General features: G+C 36.2%; 1 protein-coding gene across 50 annotated transcripts in view; it reads left to right on the forward strand.

The window, feature by feature from the left end:
* SOX6 (SRY-box transcription factor 6) overlaps positions 1-21,521 on the forward strand; it is a 614,027-nt gene that overhangs the window by 489,796 nt on the left and 102,710 nt on the right. For 27 of the 50 annotated variants that reach the window (XM_085011902.1, XM_085011914.1, XM_085011909.1 and 24 more), the window contains one exon: positions 4,289-4,368. In XM_085011902.1, coding sequence (XP_084868028.1) covers positions 4,289-4,368 — 80 coding nt within the window. Of the gene's footprint in view, positions 1-4,288; positions 4,369-5,872; positions 5,996-21,521 lie in introns of all 50 variants that reach the window. The other 23 variants (XM_021085331.2, XM_085011890.1, XM_021085349.2 and 20 more) reach the window with 1 other exon arrangement.

Below are 21,521 nucleotides of genomic sequence, written 5' to 3' on the forward strand. Positions count from 1 at the left end.
CATACTCATTTAATTGCTATTGTAATAAATTCCATGGTTAACATATGATTGGCCAAGAGTTTGGATGCATCTATGAATTAAATGAGGAAATTAAGATTTATCCTTGATTCTCAGCTTCTTTAAAGGTATAAAAAACAATGCAGATGCTCTTAGAAAAAAGTCCTGAGATCAAGATACTTCTTGTAATTAATCTATTCTTTGATGAATAGAAGAAAAATTTAGCAGGAGAAATAAAATTGTGGTGATGTCAGCAATATATATTATAATCCTTGGCAATTTTCTTTTCTCCAATTGTTCTCAGAACATATTAAAGGTTTTGTTTCATTTTTAAGTTTCCAAATGTGTCACCCATTGCCTGCTAACTTTTGTTGCAGTGTGATGGCTCACAAAGATAAACTCAGATTGATTATGGCATTCCCTCAGAACACAGAGGAGTTATACTATTTTTTCTATTATTAATACATACACACAGGCAAGATGCAATGTGGCATGTCCAAGTCTACATTGGTGGTTGTGATTGAAATATTTCCATGTTGTAGCAAGAAAGGTGCTAGCTGATAAAAGTGGTGTCTAGCTATAAGTTATTTGGCAACTCAGATAACTTACTATCACCCTGTGATACCACCAGACAGTAATCTGTGAGACTAGGGATGTGTAGCATGTTTTTCTTCTGTTTTGGAGGGTGGAAAATGAGGTATGAGACTGTAAGCCTCATTACTGAAAAATTACTGAAAAACTTATTACTCATTACTGAAAAATCTTTGAGTCCTGTCTTCTTGTTTAATGTATTTTTCTTCTCTATTCTTTCCAAATTCGCTCAATTTTCTCAATAGGTTAATATCTGAAGTTGGTATCTCAGAAGACTACAACAAACCTAGTCCCTTGTTTTCTAAAGAATCAAAGTAAATGGAAAGAATTTTACCTATGGAATATTTGACTTTTTAATAAAAGCGAAGTTTATTTCTGAATTACACAAACTAGGAGAATTCTTACAGGAGGTAGCCTGAGTCTCATGGGTCCTAGATTCGTGATACAAGCTCCTCTTCCCCCTTCGTTTAAGTCTTAATAAGTTTTGGCTTCATCTTACTTTCCCTGAAGTTAAAAAAGGCCCTTTTTCTCCTTCAGGGGCTCTTGCTATGAAACTGCTTTGATTCCAAAGGAATGTTGCTTATTGTGGAAAGTGAAACTAATGTCAGGCAAATTTTCTATAGATTTTAAGTATTGTTTCATATTTGTTCTGTAATCTTCAGATAAAAATAATCAGGTGGAAAACTAGAAGCCTGCAAAAATGGATTTATGGAATGGGCATTATTTCTCAAATTGGCTTTTGGAGGTTGTCTTCTTCTTCTTTTTCTTTTTTTATGGCCACACCCATGGCATATGGAAATTCCCAGGCCAGGGATTGAACCTGAGCAACAGCTCTGACTGACCTATGCTATAGCTATGGCAACTCCAGATCCTTCAACCCACCAAATTGGACCAGGGATTGAACCTGCACCTCCACAGGGACTGGAGCCACTTTAGTCAGATTCTTAACCCACTGCACCACAGCAGGAACTCCTCAGAGGTTGTCTTCTTATATTAGAGGTAGCAAGGGCCAGATTATGTTAGTGCCTAAAACCAACCTGTTTCAACAGGCTTCATCTTCCTTTGTACAAATTTAAAGAGAATGGGTCCTCACGCAAGCATTTCAAATCCAGAGACAAATTTGAAAAAAATTGCTACAACATGTTGACTGATTCCCTGCCAAGTCAGCCACTGAGACCGTTTCCTTAATAGACTCTTACAGAGAGACAAGTAAAGGCGGGGGGGGGGGGGGAGAAGAGAGGTGGGGAAGCATATAATTTTTTAAAAAGAATTGAACTTTACAATAGTCTAAATCCCTCTCCCTCTTACATTTTCTTTTCTACTTTTAATCCCCCTCTCTTCTTCACCCTTTTCTTCCTCTCTGGCCTTTTCTTTTTTTCTCTCTCTCTTCTGAATCATTCTCTGATATACTCCGTTGCTTTAATGTATTCATTTTTATTTTTAGTATTGATACAATGATATGTTCTGAAGAAACAGCTTTCCAAAGATTATATTCAGATACACAGATTCAAACCAGCAGAAAGGTTAAAAACATTTGAAAAATATGCTTGTCAGCAGTGGAAAGAAAGCTGTTTGTAGCCAGCAGGTGAGCTGGAGAGTACTACAGGGTGTGGTGGAGATAGTAATAAATTAACTGGCAAGCCAAAAACTATAAAAAAAAATCAGCTATTTCATAGCATAGAAGCATGACAGCTATGAAAAAAGGAGTGCCCCAGGGAATTCTTTTAGAGTTTGATTTTTTTAAATATGTTTGACATGAAAAATGTTTTAGTACAAATAAAGCAACTGGTATTAAACTTACAGGGAGGGGGTTATGGTTTAGAGTTAGTATGAATAATGCATGATATTTAAAGAAAGAACAGCTCTAAAATGTTCTGAGAGGCAGTCCATGTTGATGGTTGGAATGGTGATTTTTTTCCCCTATTTTTGAAGCATCATTAATTCAGCATCGTTTTGTGATTTTTTTCAACCTGATAAGATATCGACCAAAGAAATACTATTTGACTTAGATTAGGATATTCTTTCTTTAGATAATTTAGTTTAAATATCAAGAGGATCTGTAGAATTATTTAAGCATGAAGCAACAGTCATTTGCTATAAAAAATAATTTGGCCTAGTTATCTTTTTAAAAAAGCTCATGTAGCACTGCAAACCAAAATCAACCTCATGGAAGGGGAAAAACAAGATCAGATATTTTGAACATTACTCCATAGGAGACCAGCACAATATAGTGTTAGTGAATGCATTGTAGCAGCGCTCCATATGCAATCAGAAGCCAATTGTTACTGGACTGTGTACAAGCACACACTGTGCTCAATGGTCTGATGAGGTATTATGGATATGATGCAAAGAGACTGTGTAGATTAGAAGCTAACAATTTGTTAAAAGTGAAAGCAACTTAACATTTACATTGGGCCAGCTGAGTAGCACCTCATGTAGCAAACAGGATAAGTTCCAAGGAACCAGGGACACTAGGAAGACTCCAGGTATTAGTGTCCATGCAGGAGAAAAAAAAAAAAAAAAAGAGGTTTTAATGCTTTTAATGCTTTCTAGTTGACTACTTTTATTACTGTGATTCTTTTTACACTTTTCATTATTACATTCAGCTTTTAGTGTGGAAAAGTTCATGCAAAACAGCATGATTATTATAAATGTCAAAAATGTGTGGAGGAACAGCCTATTAAAATATAGCCTAGAGATAGTACATAACACTGACTTTAAATAAGTAGCTGAAACTAAAGTGATACTCCATTAAATCACTGATATTGTGTAATTTATCCATAAGTATTAATTTTGATTTTCAGTTACCACCATCACAATACATCCCTCATCACTCTCTCAGGTCTTCAGGTTGCTCGCTTCACACAGCCTGTGTTTTTAGGTCACGGAAGGTACTTCAGCCCCCCTGTTTAGGAGTAGTCAGAATCAGAAACACATTAAGATGTAGCACTGATCTCTGTGGAACTCTCTGCTCCATCTCGACCAGATTTTCAGTGCAGGTATCACTTGTAAATGTACAGTTATTTAATCAAATCATCATCAAAGAATAAGTGATAAGTGCTTAGTGTGTGTATATGATTCTGCACTAGGTTCCACCAGATGTTAGTGCAGAAATACAATGGTTTCTACTCCATTTGGGATACCAGGCGTTTCACAGAATGTTGGCAGATAAGATTAGTTTCTCTTACCCCATCAAAGAGGTGACATTAAACTTTTTTTTTTTCTTCTATTTTTTAGAAAAGAAAGGTTAGGGTTATGGGCAGTCAATATCTCTTAATCTTTTTTGAACTGTAAATACCCTGCCTTGCCTACTAAGCCAAAACTTTTTTTTTTTTTTTTAATATAAAAGCCTTAATGCTTTCTCAGTGAACTGAATGTCAGCCTGGCTTTAAGATATTTTTTTTACTCTTAAAAAAATGATGTATTACAAGATTTGTAATGGAGTGAACATGCTTGAATTGCACATTTAATTTTTTTAACATCACATTCATGTTTTGCCAATTTGCCTACCAGCTATCTGTTAACAAAAAGTTCCAAGGCAGCACTGCAAGTCTGTGCCCAACTAAGCCTTTTGTTTCTGCAGATGTTTGAGCTTAGAGCAATGTTGTAAAGCTCAAGCAATCCAAGGACCATGTTTGTACTTGTCTGCTGCGATTCCCTGAGCATTGTCTAAACCTGTATGCATTGTTCTTTCCGACAGGTGATAACTACCCCGTACAGTTCATTCCATCAACAATGGCAGCTGCTGCTGCCTCTGGACTCAGCCCTTTACAGCTCCAGGTAAGTGCCAGAAGGAAAAAATGTGGGATACAAGCCAGTACTTTAGTGGAAAACTGCTAACCAGCTGTATGCTAAATAATGACCTGAATATTAAATAATTTTTTAAGCATAGCCTAGAAGGATTAACACCTTATGTACTTACCATACTGCAAATAGAAGAGAAAACTGTCAGTGTCAATATTTTTAAAGGAAAAATGACATTATGACTTAGCACTATATATTTTCTATCAGGTGAGTTAATGGTTTTATAATATTTTTATGGCTCGTTGTTATTGGGTATATTAGCTTTTTCCTTGTCAATTCTTCATCCATGTCTCCATTTATGTCCACATTAGCTTTTACACATAAACATCAAAACAGAAAACAACATTGGGCATTTTCCTTAATGCAGCTCATAGAATAGGGGGTTGTTATTACCAAATTACTTTAACTATTTGGTAAAATGTAAACACATTGCTCCTGAAGATGTGTATCCCCACCCTCATCCTCATTCTCATGCCAGATCGAAAGTCTGGGCATGGTGTCTGACCAAGTTCTGGATTCGTGTTCTTTACCTATAAAGCTAAACTTGAAGAGAAAGTGTTTGGGAAGCTAAATTTAAAAAATCACTTGCATCTTATCTTCATAGTAAAATAAGGGGTTAACAATAGGACTAGGTAATCTTTGCGCCCTTGTAGCGCTGCCATTTCAATGGGAAATTGACTTTAAATATGAATGTATATTTTAACAAAAACAAAGAAGTATTAAAATAATGATGAAAAAAATCATTATATAAAAAATGATGGTTAAACCCTCAGTATTTGAGCAGTTAAAAAATATATGATAATAAATTGAATTTCAATACAGTGGATAAAGATTGTATTCTTATAATTTACTGTACTTATTTTTTAATTTTCTAAAATAATCTAGGGAATAGCATCTAACTAGGCATTTTTACTTCTTCTTTGCTATTCCTTATATGATTTGAAGATAAAAAATACACCAATATTTTACCATGAAAAAAGCGTCATTTCGAACATTTCAACTGAGTCTACATATAAAGAATTTTTGCAGTAGTTTGGGAAGGTTTTGTCACAAGCCTCATCCAGAAAGTCTTAAAGGTGTTACCCATTGTAGACTGCCTGGTAGAGCTAGAAATCTTGCCTAATGGAAGTAGCAATCCTACCTCTCTTCCAAGTCCTCACCTTCTCCCTTACTGGCAGGGAAACACTGCAGTTGGCAAAAATCTAAAAACAAACCTTACTCATAGTCAACCTAATCTATCTTCCCCCTTTCCATAGCTATGCTGTTGAGTGTCTTCTTGAGTCAGAGGCAGAAATAAGAAAACAGCACCATTGTTTGGTCCTATAACCAAGTTTCTATGAAAGAGAGTGTCTAGGTCCTAAACCTGCTTTCTATTCTTTGGTGTGGTCAATACCCTGGATTTAGAAATATGTGTTCTGTTTCATGAGTTCTGACAGTATGTTTTGTCTTTTTTTTTTTTTCTGAATATGCTACTAAACAGAAAGGTCATGTCTCCCACCCACAAATTAACCCAAGGCTAAAGGGCCTAAGTGACCGTTTTGGCAGGAGTTTGGACACCTTTGAACATGGTGGTGGCCACTCTTACAACCACAAACAGATTGAGGTATGAATGCTTCCATTGGTGCTTCATTGGGTGGGGGACTGGATTGTTCAGTCATATTCTAGGCTTTTTTAAAAAGTGGCAAACACTCAGCCTAAACGCTAAAATGTAATCCTTCCCTTTTTCTTATTCTTAAGGAGGCTCATTTTTACTCCTTTTCTTTCAGAGAAAAAGGCAAACCCCATGCCTCTGAAGTAGACTGTTTATTGCTATATATTTAGGCAAATTCTTTACATTCTGAGTACTTTCAAAAACCATCTTTATTTCTCCTAGCTTTTTAATATATAGAGTTGTATACTATTTTAAAACACTTAAACATTAAAAAAAAACCCTCATTTGACTATATAACAACCTATGGAGTTGATAAAGTATAATCCTGCTTTTATAGACAAAACATGAGAGATTCAGAGATATTAAGTTATTTAACTGAGGCTACAGAATATTCTTGGAGCTCTGGAGTCCTGTCATGGCTCGGCAGTAACGCACCCAGCTACTACCCTGAGGATATGGGTTTGATTCCTTAGCCTCATTCAGGGGGTTAACAATCCAGTGTTGCCATGAGCTGTGGTGTAGGTAGCAGATGTGACTCAGATCCCATGTTGCGGTGACTGTGGCATAGGCCGGCAACTGCAGCTCCAATTTGACCCCTAGCCTGGGAACTTCCATATGCTGCAGGCGTGGCCCTAAGAAGAACAAACAAACAAGCAGAAAACTCTGAGCCAGAATTATTACACAGTTAGGATTTCTAACTCTACCTAATTTGGGTTTCCTAATTTAGTTTTCTCTGGCTAAAGTGGAGTTGAGTGCCTGGGCATGAGTGATTGTTTTTTGCCCCATAAAATTCTAAGGTATCTCTTTCATATTTAAATTCCAATAAAGCTCTTTGTTGTTTTTGTGGGCTCTTCTTACTACACGGGTGAAGAAGACTCATATGGCTCTTTTGAAAACAAAGCCCCTTTCTGCTATGGGGATCTAGTCTTCCTTTCTCCAATATCATGCTTAATTCTTCTCCTATATCACTGGTGTACCTCTCTGGCTTGCCAGGTATCTGTTGAATCACCAAAAAAAAAATGGAGACAAGTTACCTAAATACACTTTAACTTTCTTGGTTAGCTCTAATACTAAATTTATGTTCTAACTTAGGATGGTAAACCCAATTCAGAACAAGAAAACATTTACATCTAGCAAAGTTGTATATTCAGCTTCCATTGGCCCTACCAGTCAATGCATGTCAAATTCTATGTAATCAATAAAGTGTCCCTTTGACATTATCTTTTCTGCTGTGTGTGGATCTGCATTTTTAGAAAATGATAGAGAATGCTCACTTCTGAGAAGAAAGAAGAGGACAAGATCAAAGGCCACCTTGGAAGTAGCCTAAGGAAGAGTTCAGAGCTTGTCACTTGCTTCCTCTTTCCTGTTTTCCTTTGACGTATAAGTATATAGGGGGTTTCCATCCACACATGACAGGGCATATACTGTTAGAGTATCCACTGTCTTCTATACAGCCAGAAGGAATTTCTTTTCTAAGGCTTTCTTTTGGCTGTAGAGAAGGTGCCCTATTTCTAGACATTCGGAAAGTCAACTGTGCTTACAATTGCTGAGCAGAGAGATCACTGGACATTAAGAACAAGCCTTTCTGTGTGATGACAGTTAGCAAGCTTACATACTCAGGACAGATTGTTTGTTAAACTTTTAAGTGCTTGGAAGAATGTGGAAGCAGGTGGCCTTGGCTCAAATTCAAAACTTCCTCTCCTCTTTGACTTTCATTTTCTCTTAAGGTATTACATTCTATCCCATCAATCTTCCCTTAGTTAGTTTTCTATCCAATCTCTTCTTTTACCAATTTTTCACTTAGGGTGACTTCTCTTCCCCCCACTGTCAGAGACCCCTGATGCTGTCAATCCTGGCTTCTGTTGGGTTTCTGGAAACTGCTATGTCTTATACGTGAGTGCCAGATTTGTGTAGTGATGCAGCAATACTGATCTAGTAGTACAACATATGTCTCATGTCTGTCAATTTAATTAGGCTAAATACAGAACCCATTAAGGCAGAGGCCCTCATAGCTTTGCAGTTTAAGTCTGGGCTGGTTTGAGAGTTTCCTGAGTTTTTGTTTATTCTTGCTCTTGCTCTGTTCTCTTGCTTCCATTTTTTGCACCTTTTTCCTCAATGTCAGGAAACCTTTGCTTTGTTTGCTTGTATGGTACACTGCTTAGGAAAGATTGACCTTGTTTGAAAGGCAGGTTTCTCAGACTTTCCTGGTGTGAATATAACATGTTTTTGGGGTTTCCATGAACAGCATGGTAGACACCCATATCTAAGCTGCTACAGACACTAACATTTTAAATCTTGAGTAATAGTAAAGAGAAAATGTAATAATATCTTGCTGTATTGATTTTAAAGTCTACTTTCTTTTCTAGCTAGGATTTTCTCTACTCTTTTGACAAGCTAAAATGTCACAGCACTGTCAACAATTATGATCATGATAAACTGAGGATACTGAGAAAGCATTACAATTATGTTAAAGCGTTTTATTTCTAATTGGAGATTCTTAGGAAGAAAATCCACAACACATACATTCCACCACCACCTCAACACATACCCTGCTGTATTGCTTGCTCAGAAGTGGTCTTTTCTACCTGACAATGCAGTTAATTTGTCTTTCAAAGGTTGTCACTTCTAACATTAACGGGCCTGGGTAAACCTTAGCAGCATTTATAGTGATACTCCGGAAGCCTGAAACTTTGATAACAGATAGAGAAAAGGTATTTAAAGTGGTAAGATCCTCTTTACACTAGTATATCTCTGTTCTTTCTTTCTTTAAAATAAGAAAGACTTAGGAAAGATTTTTTTTTTTTTTTTTTTTTTTTTTTTTTTTTTGTACTCTGTGCTGATCTAAGGCATGATTTTCTCTGCCTCAGGGGCACAATATTAGGAGAGAGAAGGCCAAAGAATGCTATTTTTAGTTGAACAGTTCAGCAGATGGAGGCACGAATACTCATATATCTGAAGGTTGAGGAACTTGAACCATTAATTTTGATAATGTATTTAACCCGGGGAACAATCAGAAACTGTAACTCTAAGGTTACAGTGCTTTTGACCTTTAGAGAACAGAGGGCACTTGCTACAGTAAACAATATATTATATTGCTACTTATTCCAATTCTCTACCCGTATAAATTTCAGGACCAGTTGCCATTTGCTTTCCTCAGCTATGTTAGCATTGGTCCTTCAAGTAAGTCAAAAGGGGGGACCAGTATAATGAGACAGTCATGTAAATATGGCCTTTAAATAGCTAAGATGTTAGATTGTTTCTGAAGAAATATTGTCTTAGAAACTAAGCTCTGAATGATTTTTTTAAATGAAAAGTGGTTTTAGTGTATTGATTCATTTTATGTTCTTTCTTCCAATATGATAGATCCTTAAAGTAATCTTGTTTTGTTTCATTTTTTAATTGGAAGTAATGTTGCATTATTGTTGTAGTTTATATTAAATACAATCTGTTATCATATCATGCAAAGTGATACACCTGTCTCATGCCTTCTTATTTAAATGATGCATGCTTCTCTTTAGCAAATACAGCAGTTAAATATCACACAGTTTAAGAATTTCTAATTAAAATATCTCCACATGTCAGCATATTGGTAATGTATTATTTTAATCCATTTATTTTGTTTATGAAACAGTGACATATGTTTAGATTGTGAAATATATGAGCCTTAAAAATCGCTTTATTGAAGAAAATTAATTCCTACAATACTGTCTCGGTAATGTGTTCACTCACCCAGTCAGTCACTGGCGGCAGTGCCAGTCTTAATGTAAGGTAGACACACTTAGCAGTTTTATCTGTATAACAGTCTTGGAAAGAAGCAATAACAGTCCTTTTTCTTAGTTCCAAATGATAGACTTTTCTTCCTTTACTTTTTTTTAAACTCATGAATTCAAACCTGTCCCCTCAAAACACTTTTTGGTACTTTTTTTTTGTTTAATACAATGAAGGATGGGGTGAGTGTGTGTGTGAGGAATTCTGAAAGACCAATCAAAATTAAAAACAAGCTAGTTACCTTTTCAAAGTTAGACATAGTAATTTGTTTGTCAGCAGGGAGATGTTTGGGTCAGCCCTGAAATAAAGTGACTGTCAGCAGTTATTCCTACAAGACAAGTAATTTCACTCAATGTATTACTGACAGATTGCTCACTTCTCTGAATCACCAGAGAAAACAAACTTAATATTGTTACAGGCAGAGTTTCTGTCTTCATTAGCCTCAGAGAATAATTTTTATCGAGCATTCAAAGCCTACCAAGCTTTAGTTGGAACATATTTTAACAGATAAGTTCTTATAATGATAGTATGGGTGGTAGCCTAAATGAAAGGGATTAAATATAAAGAATTTAAAAATCAGTATAAATACATTTTCACTTATATTTGATGGGCATTATGTGTAGTTCGAAGAAGATTTGAGGAAAGAAGTATAATTAGAGCCTTAAAACACCAGAAAAACCTATCAACCATAAGTTATGCTTAAATGAAACTGTTAAAGTCTTATGAAGTTTGCAAGCTTGGAGGAGAACAATTGAATTTTTGCCATAGTGAACACAAACACATATTTTATTTAAATGATGTTGTCAATTTTCATGCTCCGAGTGAAAAGTGAAGAAGTGCCCATCAACACAGAAAACACTCTATTTCTATTTTAGTTTCAGCCCAAATCTTTATGATATTATATTTAGATGCTCTTCTCTGGCTCAGACCCTGTCCTCTTGTTTGCAATCATAAACATGCCTCAGTTCTCGGGAGGAATGAGAGGGTGAGTTAGATGTGCTGTGTGGGCTTTGGAGATTGCTGTTTCTAATGGGGAGTTGAATAAAGAGTTGATTAGAGAGACCTGGTATTAGCTACCTGATGGAGAAAAAGTATTGCACTGATTCAAAGCTTGCTCTGAAGATGCCAACCAGGGGATCGTGCTTTGAGGAGAAATGTTTGCTTTTCTCACAATCAGCCTTCTCTCACTCACTTTGACTTTAAGAGTGTGATGGAATTTGGGAGGGCCATTACATCTGGCATTAGATAAGCTGTGAACTAATGGAATGAGCTCCATTTTGGAATCAAAATCTTGGATTAGAGTTTCTGCTATTACTCATTTGCTATATGGTCCTGTGCTGTTCTCCAATTATCTTCTTTATTTAGTTTGTTCTTTGTAAAAAGGGGATAATATTTATTCTCAGGGTTGTCGTGAATAGTCAATGGGTTAACAAGGCATTAGATTTCCACACATAAAAAGCATTATCAGAATAGGAAAAAACTTCCCAGCTTCCCAATAAACAGTCAAATTCTACTCCAGCTTTGCTGCCTGAAGTGCTTCTGGGGGGCAGCTCTAATCTACTAGAATGTCACTGAAATCAGGAATCTCTCTCTCTCTCTTTTTCTTTACTGATGAATTCCAATGTTACCTGGGATAGTAGTTGGTAAAATGAGTAGATTAACAAATTTCCAGTGTGGTGGCCATCTGGGACTCAAGCTTCTTTGAATTTTTTTTTTTAATGTGTTTGACCAAATGCTCTGTTAGTTTACGAGACATTATTTCATATAAACAACTTTCCCCAAGTAGTCTTCTTAAGAAAAATGGCAGATATCAAGTGAATCCTGAGGGAGGGTAAAGAAATATAGGCAGATTAGAGAAGGATGCAAAATATGAAGACATTTGTTAGTGTTGAAAATCTGAAGTGTTGTATTCAATGGAGCAGAGTATGTTTATACCTACCCACAAGGTAAAACATTGGGTAAGCTGGATTTTCTCTTAGAAATTTGATTTTCAGTTGATTTTAAGGTATTATCTAAAAGTTGAGTTGAGAGAGTATGGCTCTTCTCACTAAGCTATGTTAATCACTGAGATGGTTTAGTAGGTTTAGAGCCCAAGACCTTGGAATTACAAAATCAGTGTAGTCCTCTATCTTTCCACCACCATTCATTTAGCTCCAGCCTCATTAATTAATCCACTTAACAAAGAACTCCCAGTGTGTGAATACTTGTATTTAAGTAGACCGCTTATAAATGCAATGCTTTCTAACACAGCGACAGGTATTTCTATTGCCGTTTTGACCAAACTAGAGTTTCAAGATATTGTTTGGTTGGTATCATGTATCATGTATCTGTGTATTTCTGTGTTATAATGAGCTACCCTGGAATTCAGAGAGATGATGTGATGAAGAACATAGTGGAAGATTTGAAAGCAAAATAGTCTAATGTTTTAGAAAATTGTATAATTCAGGATATGCAACATTTAGGAAATATAAATCAGAAGAAGATACAATAAAACATTTTGATATGATGGATAACAGAACAGACTGAGCAGGACAAAAACATTTTAAAAACTACTTTATTGAGGTATGACTGATACGCAAAAAGCTGTGCATATTTAAAATATGTACAACTGGATGAGTTTGGAGGTAAGTGTATGTTTGTGAAACCATACAACAATCTATTGTTATGAACATATCAATCACCTTCAAAAGTTTCTTCCTATTACTATTATTATTATTTTGTGTGATAAGAACATTTAATATAAGATCTACCCTCTTAGCAAGTTTTTAAGTATAAACACAGTATTATTAACTATAGGTTTTACACTCTACGGTAGATCTCTAGGACTTATTTACTTTACGTATCTGAAACTTTGTGCCCTTTGATTAATATTTCCCATTTTCCCTCTCCCACCTCCTGAAAACCACCATTCTACTCTTTGATTCTATAAACGTGGCTCTTTTAGATTTCTCATATAAGTGGTGTCACATAGAATTTGTCCTTCTGTGTCTCTTTTTTAACTTAGAATGTTTTCCAATTTCATCCATGTTGTCACAAATGGCAGGACTTCCTCCTCTTCCTTTAAGGCTGAATGAAGTTTCATTTTATGTACATATTACATTTTCTTTATCCATTCATCCATCAGTGGACATTTAGGTTGCTTCCATGCCTTAGCTATTGTGAAAGGCTGCAGTGAACATGGGAGTGAAGATACCTGTTTGAAATCTTGATTTCAATTCCTTTGGAGATATATCCAAAAGTCCCAGGCCTTACATTTAAGTCTTTAATCCGTTTCAAGGTAATTTTTTGTGTGGTTTATGATAAAGGTCCAATTTCATTATTTTTCTATGGATATTCAGTTTTCCCAGTGCTGTTTATTGAAGAGACTGTCTTTTGCCCATTGGGTATTCTTGTTTCCATTGTCAAAGATCATTTGACTTGTTTATTTCTGGGCTCTCTATTCTGTTCCATTGGTCTATATATCAATTTTTTGTCAGTATCATCCTTTTTTGATTACTCCGTTATATTTTGAAGTCAGGAGATGGGATGCCTCTAGCTTTTGTTACTCTTATTCAAGTTTGTTTTGGGTATGTGGGGTATTTTGTGATTGCATGTGAATTTTAAGAGTTTTTTTTTTATTTCTGGAGAAAATCCCATTGGGATTTTGATAGAGATTGCATTAAATTTGTAGGTCACTTTGGAAATTTTAATAATTTTAAATTCTTCCAATTCAAAAGTATTTTGAAGTGATATTTTAATTAAAAAGGATTGAGAAACTACATACAGTTGGATGGATTCCCCTCAGAGACATTCCCCAGTAGAGGGATAAAACTTCTGACCAGTAGAAGCACATAATTATTACTGTTCTGCCAATTCTTCCTTTCTGTTTTATCTGCAGAAAAGTTTATGTGCTACCGGTATACATGTTTGTGCAAATCCATCTGAAAAGGAAACTCAGGGGAAATTTGTAATGATTTAAGCTGTCTGTACTGATTTGGAATCATCTTGCTTTATTTTGACTGTTCTAGATTATTAGGATTAGTGTAACAACTAGATTCCTTTATATATTTTGCATGCCTAAGTGGCACTAATAATAGATTCTTTTCTCAATTAAAGGTAAACAAACAAACCTATTGTGTACTAAATATCTACCATACAGGTTGCTGTATGTTCCCTTCTTTCACTCCTCTTATAATTGATAATTGATACAATTACCAATCAATTGATATAATTGATCAGTATAGCCACAGCTTTATCAACACCAATTCCTTTATATTTATAGTCATTCTATGCTGCTTTAACTAAGTATTTGCATTTCCTTTTCTTTTTTCTTCTTTCTTTCCTTCCTTCCATCAGTCTTTCTTCCTTCCTTCCTTCCTTTCTTTCTTTCTTTCTTCCTTCCTTCCTTCCTTTCTTCCTTCCTTCCTTCCTTTCTTCCTTCCTTCCTTCCTTCCTTCCTTCCTTCCTTCCTTCCTTCCTTCCTTTCTTTCTTTCTTTCTTTCTTTCTTTCTTTCTTTCTTTCTTTCTTTCTTCTTTCTTCCTTTCTTTCTTCCTTCCTTCCTTCCTTCCTTCCTTCCTTTCTTTCTTTCTTTCTTTCTTTCTTTCTTTCTTTCTTTCTTTCTTTCTTTCGATTTTATGGCTACAGTGGGGGCATATGGAAGTTCTGGGCCAGGGATTGAATCTGAGCCACAGTTGCGACCTATGCCACAGGTGCAGCAACATCATATCCTTTAACCCACTGCGCTAGCAGGGGATTGAGACTGCATCTCCACATAAACCCAAGCTCCTGCAGTCAGATTCTTAACCCATTGCACCAGGGTGGGAACTCCTGCATTTCCTTTTAATAGACAAAATGGAGTCAAAATAGAGCCAAATTTTTCAAGGCCCTCACCCTCTTGGTCATTTGGTGAAGCAAAGACTCAAATGTGAATTCTTAATTTCTAGTAAACTACACTGATTTCATTTCTTACTGTATGTTTCTCTATAGTATCTGCTGTAATACTTGTAACCAATCTTTGATGTCATAATATAAATTAACCTAGACCATGATCCTTGGTACTTTATCAGTAAATTCCCTAATGCTGTTAATCTTGTGCGGAATGAACTAAAAAAATTAAGTAAATAAATGATAGATATGCATATAAATTTCATTGCTTAAAGTGTATACATGTGCTGACTATTCTGAATCTTCTAAAGTGCAAACATACACTGCTCATTTGAAGCCAGTTTGAAATAGAATTGCTTTTAATCTAGAAAATCCATTTGGCGGATCTTTATTAAGTTTTCACTCCGTTTACTCATTTAAATTAAAGAAAAAATGAAGTGTTACTTAAAATTATTATTATTATTTGAAATTACAGCTATTAGCTTTGCATGACTATTACTATGAAATAAAACTTATTGTATCTTAGAGTTGCATCGAAATCTTTTTTTAAAGGAAGCTTATAAATGATCAGGAAATTTGAAAAAGTTTGTGGGAAACTTGAAACAGTAGATCTGCTTATTCACTTATTTAACAAATATTTATTTAATGCCTATAGTGTGCTATGTACTATTCTAGACCAGTGGTGCTCAACTGGAGGCAATGTTGCCCCCTAGAGTTCAGTTGGCAATGTCCGAAGATATTTTTGATTGTTATGACTTGGGGGTGGGGGTGGAGATACTACTGGCATCTAGTGGATAGAGGCCAGGGATGCTGCTGAATACCCTGCAATGCACAGGCCAGCCCCACAACCAAGAATTACCCAGACCAAACCATCAGTAGTGCTGAGGTTGGGAAAACATGTTTAGATAACAGAGAAATGTGAGTGAATAAAACAATCCTTGTCCTCATGCTAGTTGGGAAAAGAAAATATAGGGAGAGAAATATTTAATAAAGCACTGGGATTGCAGATCTTTCTCATCTGAATAGAAATACCCCACCTACCTATCTCCCTGTCTCCCTGAACTTGTATGGGTAGATTTTTTTTTTTTTTTAATGAGGCCTATGTGGTTGTTTATCTTCAGTTCTTTGTTGTGCTTTCATCTTCAAAACTAAGAGTTTTATTCTAACCAGTCACTTCAGGATAGAACAGTCACGATTCTCCTTAGGCTCATTTTTTCAGTTGTCTTAAGCACACTATATACTATGGCTTTTGGCAAAGGAATATTATTTCTGAGTATAATAGTATATAAATCTGTCTTTCAAAGTGAAGGAAATATGAAATTTGGTGAGGACATGGGAGCTGTTCATTAGTTTTTATAGGATGACTTGGTGAGATTCCATCAGATGGGTGGAATCATTCTTAACAGAAAACCTGTATTTGATGTGTGAATTGGTTATTACAAAGGAAGCCTGACTTTCTTTCTAAAAATGAAAACAAAACAAATTTAAGAATATTATGAATATTATATATGTGTGTACATATACATAATATATAATACCTATAGCATAGTCTTTTACAGTTGAATAAGCAATTTATATTTAGGCTTTATACTAAATGTGCTTTAATATTTTCCCCATATATTAGAAGAAATTGAGGCTCAGATGGGTTAAGTGACTTGGACCAGATTACTCATCTATTAAACCAAACAGAACTATAATACATGGTTTAACTGCATTTTAAAATTTACTTCTTGACCAGGGTGTTTTTGCTTTAAACTCTGCTGTATGTAGGCATTTGGGAAGTACAGTCCTTTAGAAGCTTTCCTGCCTCACATTCTTTTCTTACTATAATATTCAAGTAAATTAAAAGTGATAGAATTAAATTATAAAAAGGAAAACTCAAAGTCAACATCACATTCTTAGATCTCCAAGAGTTCATGTATTTTCCAGATTTCTAGTTAACTGCCCAGAAGAAACTTCAAGCCCAATAGAATTAACAGAGGTAGGAAGGACTATCATGAAGTATGTCTTATCTTATTTTGTAGCTTTCTTTTAAGACAAATGCTTAGATTGTTTTTGCTGAATACCGGAGCTCTGTTCTTTTGAGGATTTCTGGACCTCTCTTCTAATTTCAAAGTCTTGATGAGTCTCCTGGAGAAGCTGGAGAGTGTGTCCTTGCCCATCCCTAGCCTGTGGTGCCCTCTGAGCATGTTCAGCAGGTTGCATGCCAGCAGATGAAGCAGATGTTTGACCATACTGGAATGGAGCGCCTGCTGCATCAGGACCTGGGGATTCCTCTTGACATCTGGACTTTGCTGGGTTGGGATGCCTGCCTCAGGCCAGGAGGCTGCAGGAGCTGTGGGGCAGAGAGCACAGAGTCTTTGCTGCTCTTTAAGTGATTAGTGCACTGAAGCAGCAATAATGTTGAATTATCGCTTGGCTGCTTTCTTCTCAGGAATCTTGGGACAATAGAAGAGTCAGGAAAGAGCATTTACAGTAAAGTCATGTTCAGAGAGACAGGACTAATTATGGAGTATTAAAGAGCTTTACTTTAAATGATTTAATTTACAAATAGCTCTGGACAGTGTATGAAATGTTTTAAAACTGTAAACCCAGTAGTTTACAGAGACTTTTCTGATTTAAAATGGCTAGTATAGAACCATCATTTCAGTGGTTTTTTTGTTTGTTTGTTTGTTTGTTTTGGTTTTAGAGTCTGGTCAAGTTTTGACACTGAGGATCAAGCATCTGCTAAAAAGAGAAAATATACTAATACTTGTAGCTGCTGGGGAAAAGTTCTTTAGCTTGAGGGGAAGGAAGACTTAAGTAAGAGATAGACTAAATTATGCACTGGCTTTTACAGTTTCACTTTATCAGACTGGAAACTGGTCTGCATTTGCTACCCAGAGCTGAAACCATCTGTTACACCAATTTCCTTTATGATATGTGTTATTTAAGCACAATGGATGTGGAAATGGGTAGTTTAAAATGTATTTTGCAATGAACAGTTGTCACATTATGTTGCTTTTCTCTTATAATTTTTCATTAGTGAGACCTCTGTGCTCAAAGAAGCCTTCTTATAAACAGATTATGGCCATTTGTGTTCACAGTAATATATTGGAGAAGGACGCTGTGTTGCTCTCACTTAACCTCTCGTATTCTAGGGGGGTTATATTTAATTAACACTGGTGAGAGGCTGACCTGAGAGGCTGTGGAAAGTGATTGAGCGGCATTTTCCAACCTCTGCTCTAGTCAGCTGGGAGAGAAATTAAAAAAAAATAGAAAGTACTATTTTCTGAAATTCCTTCTAACTAAGCTGTATTTCAATGGACCATTTAATGCTCAAATGGACAAAGGTATTACTTCAGTCATTGAATTGTATCAAACTCTTTCTCAGAGGCCCAGTTTAAAAACTCTGTAGGAAAAGTGGTTTAGCATCATATTCTCCATGGATTATCACTCGGCCTGCTTAAAAATAAAAAAAGCAAATACAATTTTTTGGGTTTTTTTTTTTTTTTTTTTTTTTTTAAAGAAGAAACATTCACTGTCACGAAATGGAGTGGAACATGTGCCCCAGCCAGTCCTCAGTGCCCTGGGATTTCCCTCCAGACTTTAAGGAGATCCTTGGACCTTGTAGAAAAAGGTACTCCTCTCTTGGGGCTGCTGTTCACCTACTCAGAACATCTTTCCCATGTCCTAAGAAGTATTCGCGCCAGGGCCCATGGGGGCAGTTCCTGAATAATGAATGAGTAGTTCTATTATTGGCTAAGACATAGCACAACAGAGAGTGAGAACAATAATGAAAAGCTTTGTGGAGACAGTGGAAGCCCCAATATGACTGATTTGGGTGGAAGTTCTCCATCCACTTATCAATGGTTTTAATAAAGAGGCATTTCTTAGTTGCAGAACAAAACAGTCACAAATAATTCATTTATATCCAACAATACTATTCCTGATTTTAGATGCACCTCTGTCACATTTCCTGATTATGAAAGACTATCGCCAAATACAGATATACCTTGCTGTGAAACAGGAAAATGACTATATGTCATCAGGTGATATCTGAATTACATGCTCACTCTTAATTTAGCAGCTAGCTTGTCCTCTGACATGCTTTCTGTCTATACAGTAGTGAATGGCTTGGAGATTTCAAGAAATCAGTGCATCTTGGTTCTGAAAGACCTCTTCAGTTTAAAAGACCTGTGTGACGATGAACTAATGTCCTCTGAATCTCAGTCTCCTTAGCTATGAAATAGGAATAATGACACCTCCTATATTGTGAGGATTAAATGAAGTAGCACAAATCAGTCAGCTAGCACAATGTCTGCTAGATGGAAAATGGTCAACAAACACAGTTTCTCTCCACATCCTGTACTGGTATCTCTCTTATAATCCACTAATCCAACACATTTTAAAGCATGCAGTATGTACTTTAGCTACTCTGTTAGGTAAGCAAGCTAAACAAATCCCTGCTTTCTTATAATAATAGCCTAGGGAGGAAAGCAATTAAATGAGCAATACTTCAACGTGATATGAACAGATAACATGTGGCGGATCATTCAGTCCATATGTATACAAATACACTCATTTACTGGTTGGCCAAGCTGGTTATACATACACTCAACTATTTTTGTCTTAAAGTATGAGGCCCAATGCATTGCTCTTCAGAAAGAAGTGATGGTCAGGCAGCAATTAAGGTACTTTAAACTGGACTTCACCCTTATCAAGAAAAAGTGCCACCATATACCAAAAGGGGAGCCTTCATAAAGAGACAATGAGATCATCAAATCACATAGATTTTCAGATTTAGAAGGTCCCTTAGAGGCCTTGAGGGTCAAATCCTAATTCTGCTGCTAGTTCCATAAGCTTGAGCAATTAATCTTTCTATGCCCTAGATACTATTAAATGGATTAAATGATAAATATCATTCTATTAAATGATACCTATCCCCATGGGGGCAGTTGTGAGCAATAAATAAGAAGATGCTTGCAAAGAATGTTTTACATATTGTCGAGTATCATGTGAATCTTTTGGTTTTATATAGTTGAAGAGACCGAGGCCTAGAGAGATGGATTAACTTGACCAAATCTACACAGCTTATCAGTGGCCTGGGCTAGAATGTGTAGAATTGTTGAGATAACTGTGTGAAGACCTAAATTTTATGGCTTATTGTAAATAAATTTTGGATGAATTGAACTGAATTTAAACATATGGCAAAGAAGATACTGTATCTCATGCGTCCACTTATTTTAGGTGGGGGTGGGTGGGGATAACTTTTTGTAGAGGTATTTTTTGCAATTCAATGTACCATCCTAATGAAGAGTATCCCTTATAAAACAAAATAGGACCTGTTAAAGTATAAGGCCCTGTAGCAGTACTGGTAGTAGTGATAAGGCCAGAATTTAAATTTATATTAACATGAAAAGGGATTAATTATTTAGTTAGTTCACTCATACATTAATTCACCAAATGTTTATTAAATGCCTGCTGTGTAGTAAGCACTCTTGTCTATTTGGGGGAATACTGAAATGGATAGAACTTGATCCCTGCCCTCAAGAGGGCCCCTAATCTAGTCAAACAATGTGATAATTGTTAAAATGTATGTTTCCAGAGTAAAAATGATTTAGGAGGAGAAAATGTTAAGCTCTGCCTGGGGAAGTATTGGCAGTCCTCATGGATGAGGTGATATTAAAATTGAATCTTGAAAGGAGAGTGGAAGTTCCCTAAGTTTATTGGAGGAGGATTGAGAGTGGCAGAGAAACAGGAAAAAGCACTCCAGACAAAGAGCACAGTCTGCAGTAGGTGTGGAAGCAATAGGCAGCGTGGCACATTCAGAAAGCAACCAATGGTCTGGCACAGGCTGAGTGTACGAGAGCAATAGGAGGTGAGACTGGAAAGGTAAGCAAGGGGTCAGATCACAAAGTACCTTTTACACCACACTTGGGAATCTGCAATGCATGTGGTAGACATGATTTTATTCACACCGTAAATGGTAAAGTGGTCTAAGGTATAGTGAACAACTTTATGATGTGATATTCGTCTATTAATTTGATCTCTAGTTTACATTTCCCATTACACTAGATTTAATAGTTAGGGAACTCCGTTTAGTAAGATTCATAGTCCCTTTAGTACAATGGTACCCTGTGGCAAGTGGAACTGTACAAATAGTGTAATGATACCCTCAGAATAAACAAAACTGTTGAAGATTGAAGCAAAGCCAAGGTCCAACCATTTCCCTGGGATTTGGGGAAATCTTGTAATCTGCAGTTTGCACTAAACCCAATCATATTTCGCACATTGCTTCTCAGTGAATGGGCCTTGATACTGTTATTTCCACCAAATGATGAAGCAAGGAGTAAAAATCTATAAAGAAAAGCTATGGTTCTTCTAATTGTTCATGCCTTGCAAGTATGCCCCTTTCTGGAATAATAAAATGTTCCTTGGCAGAGGTCAGGATCTCTGCCACTGACTTATTTAACAGATCCTCTTAACATCTGTCCTGCAGACTGTGCACTTTATTAGCAGACAAGAGACCCAACAGACTTAGCCTGCTGTGTCCCTTTTTCACATTCACACAGCTGTGGATTAACTCAGACTTTCCAGAAGAGGACCAACCAGAAGGGATAGTAATGTTATTGGCTGATTCTAAAAAGATGGGAAAAAAGAGCAGAAACAAATGTTGCCCTAGTACAATTCAGTGTTTTTAGGGCGACAATTACCAGTCTGTTTTAAAAAGGAATAAAAGCAGCTATTTCACTAAAAAAGGAAAGTCTATTCATATCTGTGTGGGAACCTAATCAGGCTCTTGTTTCCAATGACGATGACTCCACAGTCGCACCAGGTCTGCGACAAGAATGCTCCTTTTGTATG

The sequence above is a fragment of the Sus scrofa genome, chromosome 2 (assembly GCF_054392235.1).
Source record: "Sus scrofa isolate SSC_HxYL_T2T_F1_AM1 chromosome 2, Sscrofa_HxYL_maternal_Yorkshire_Landrace_v2.0, whole genome shotgun sequence".
In the NCBI taxonomy this organism is placed as follows: domain Eukaryota; kingdom Metazoa; phylum Chordata; class Mammalia; order Artiodactyla; family Suidae; genus Sus; species Sus scrofa.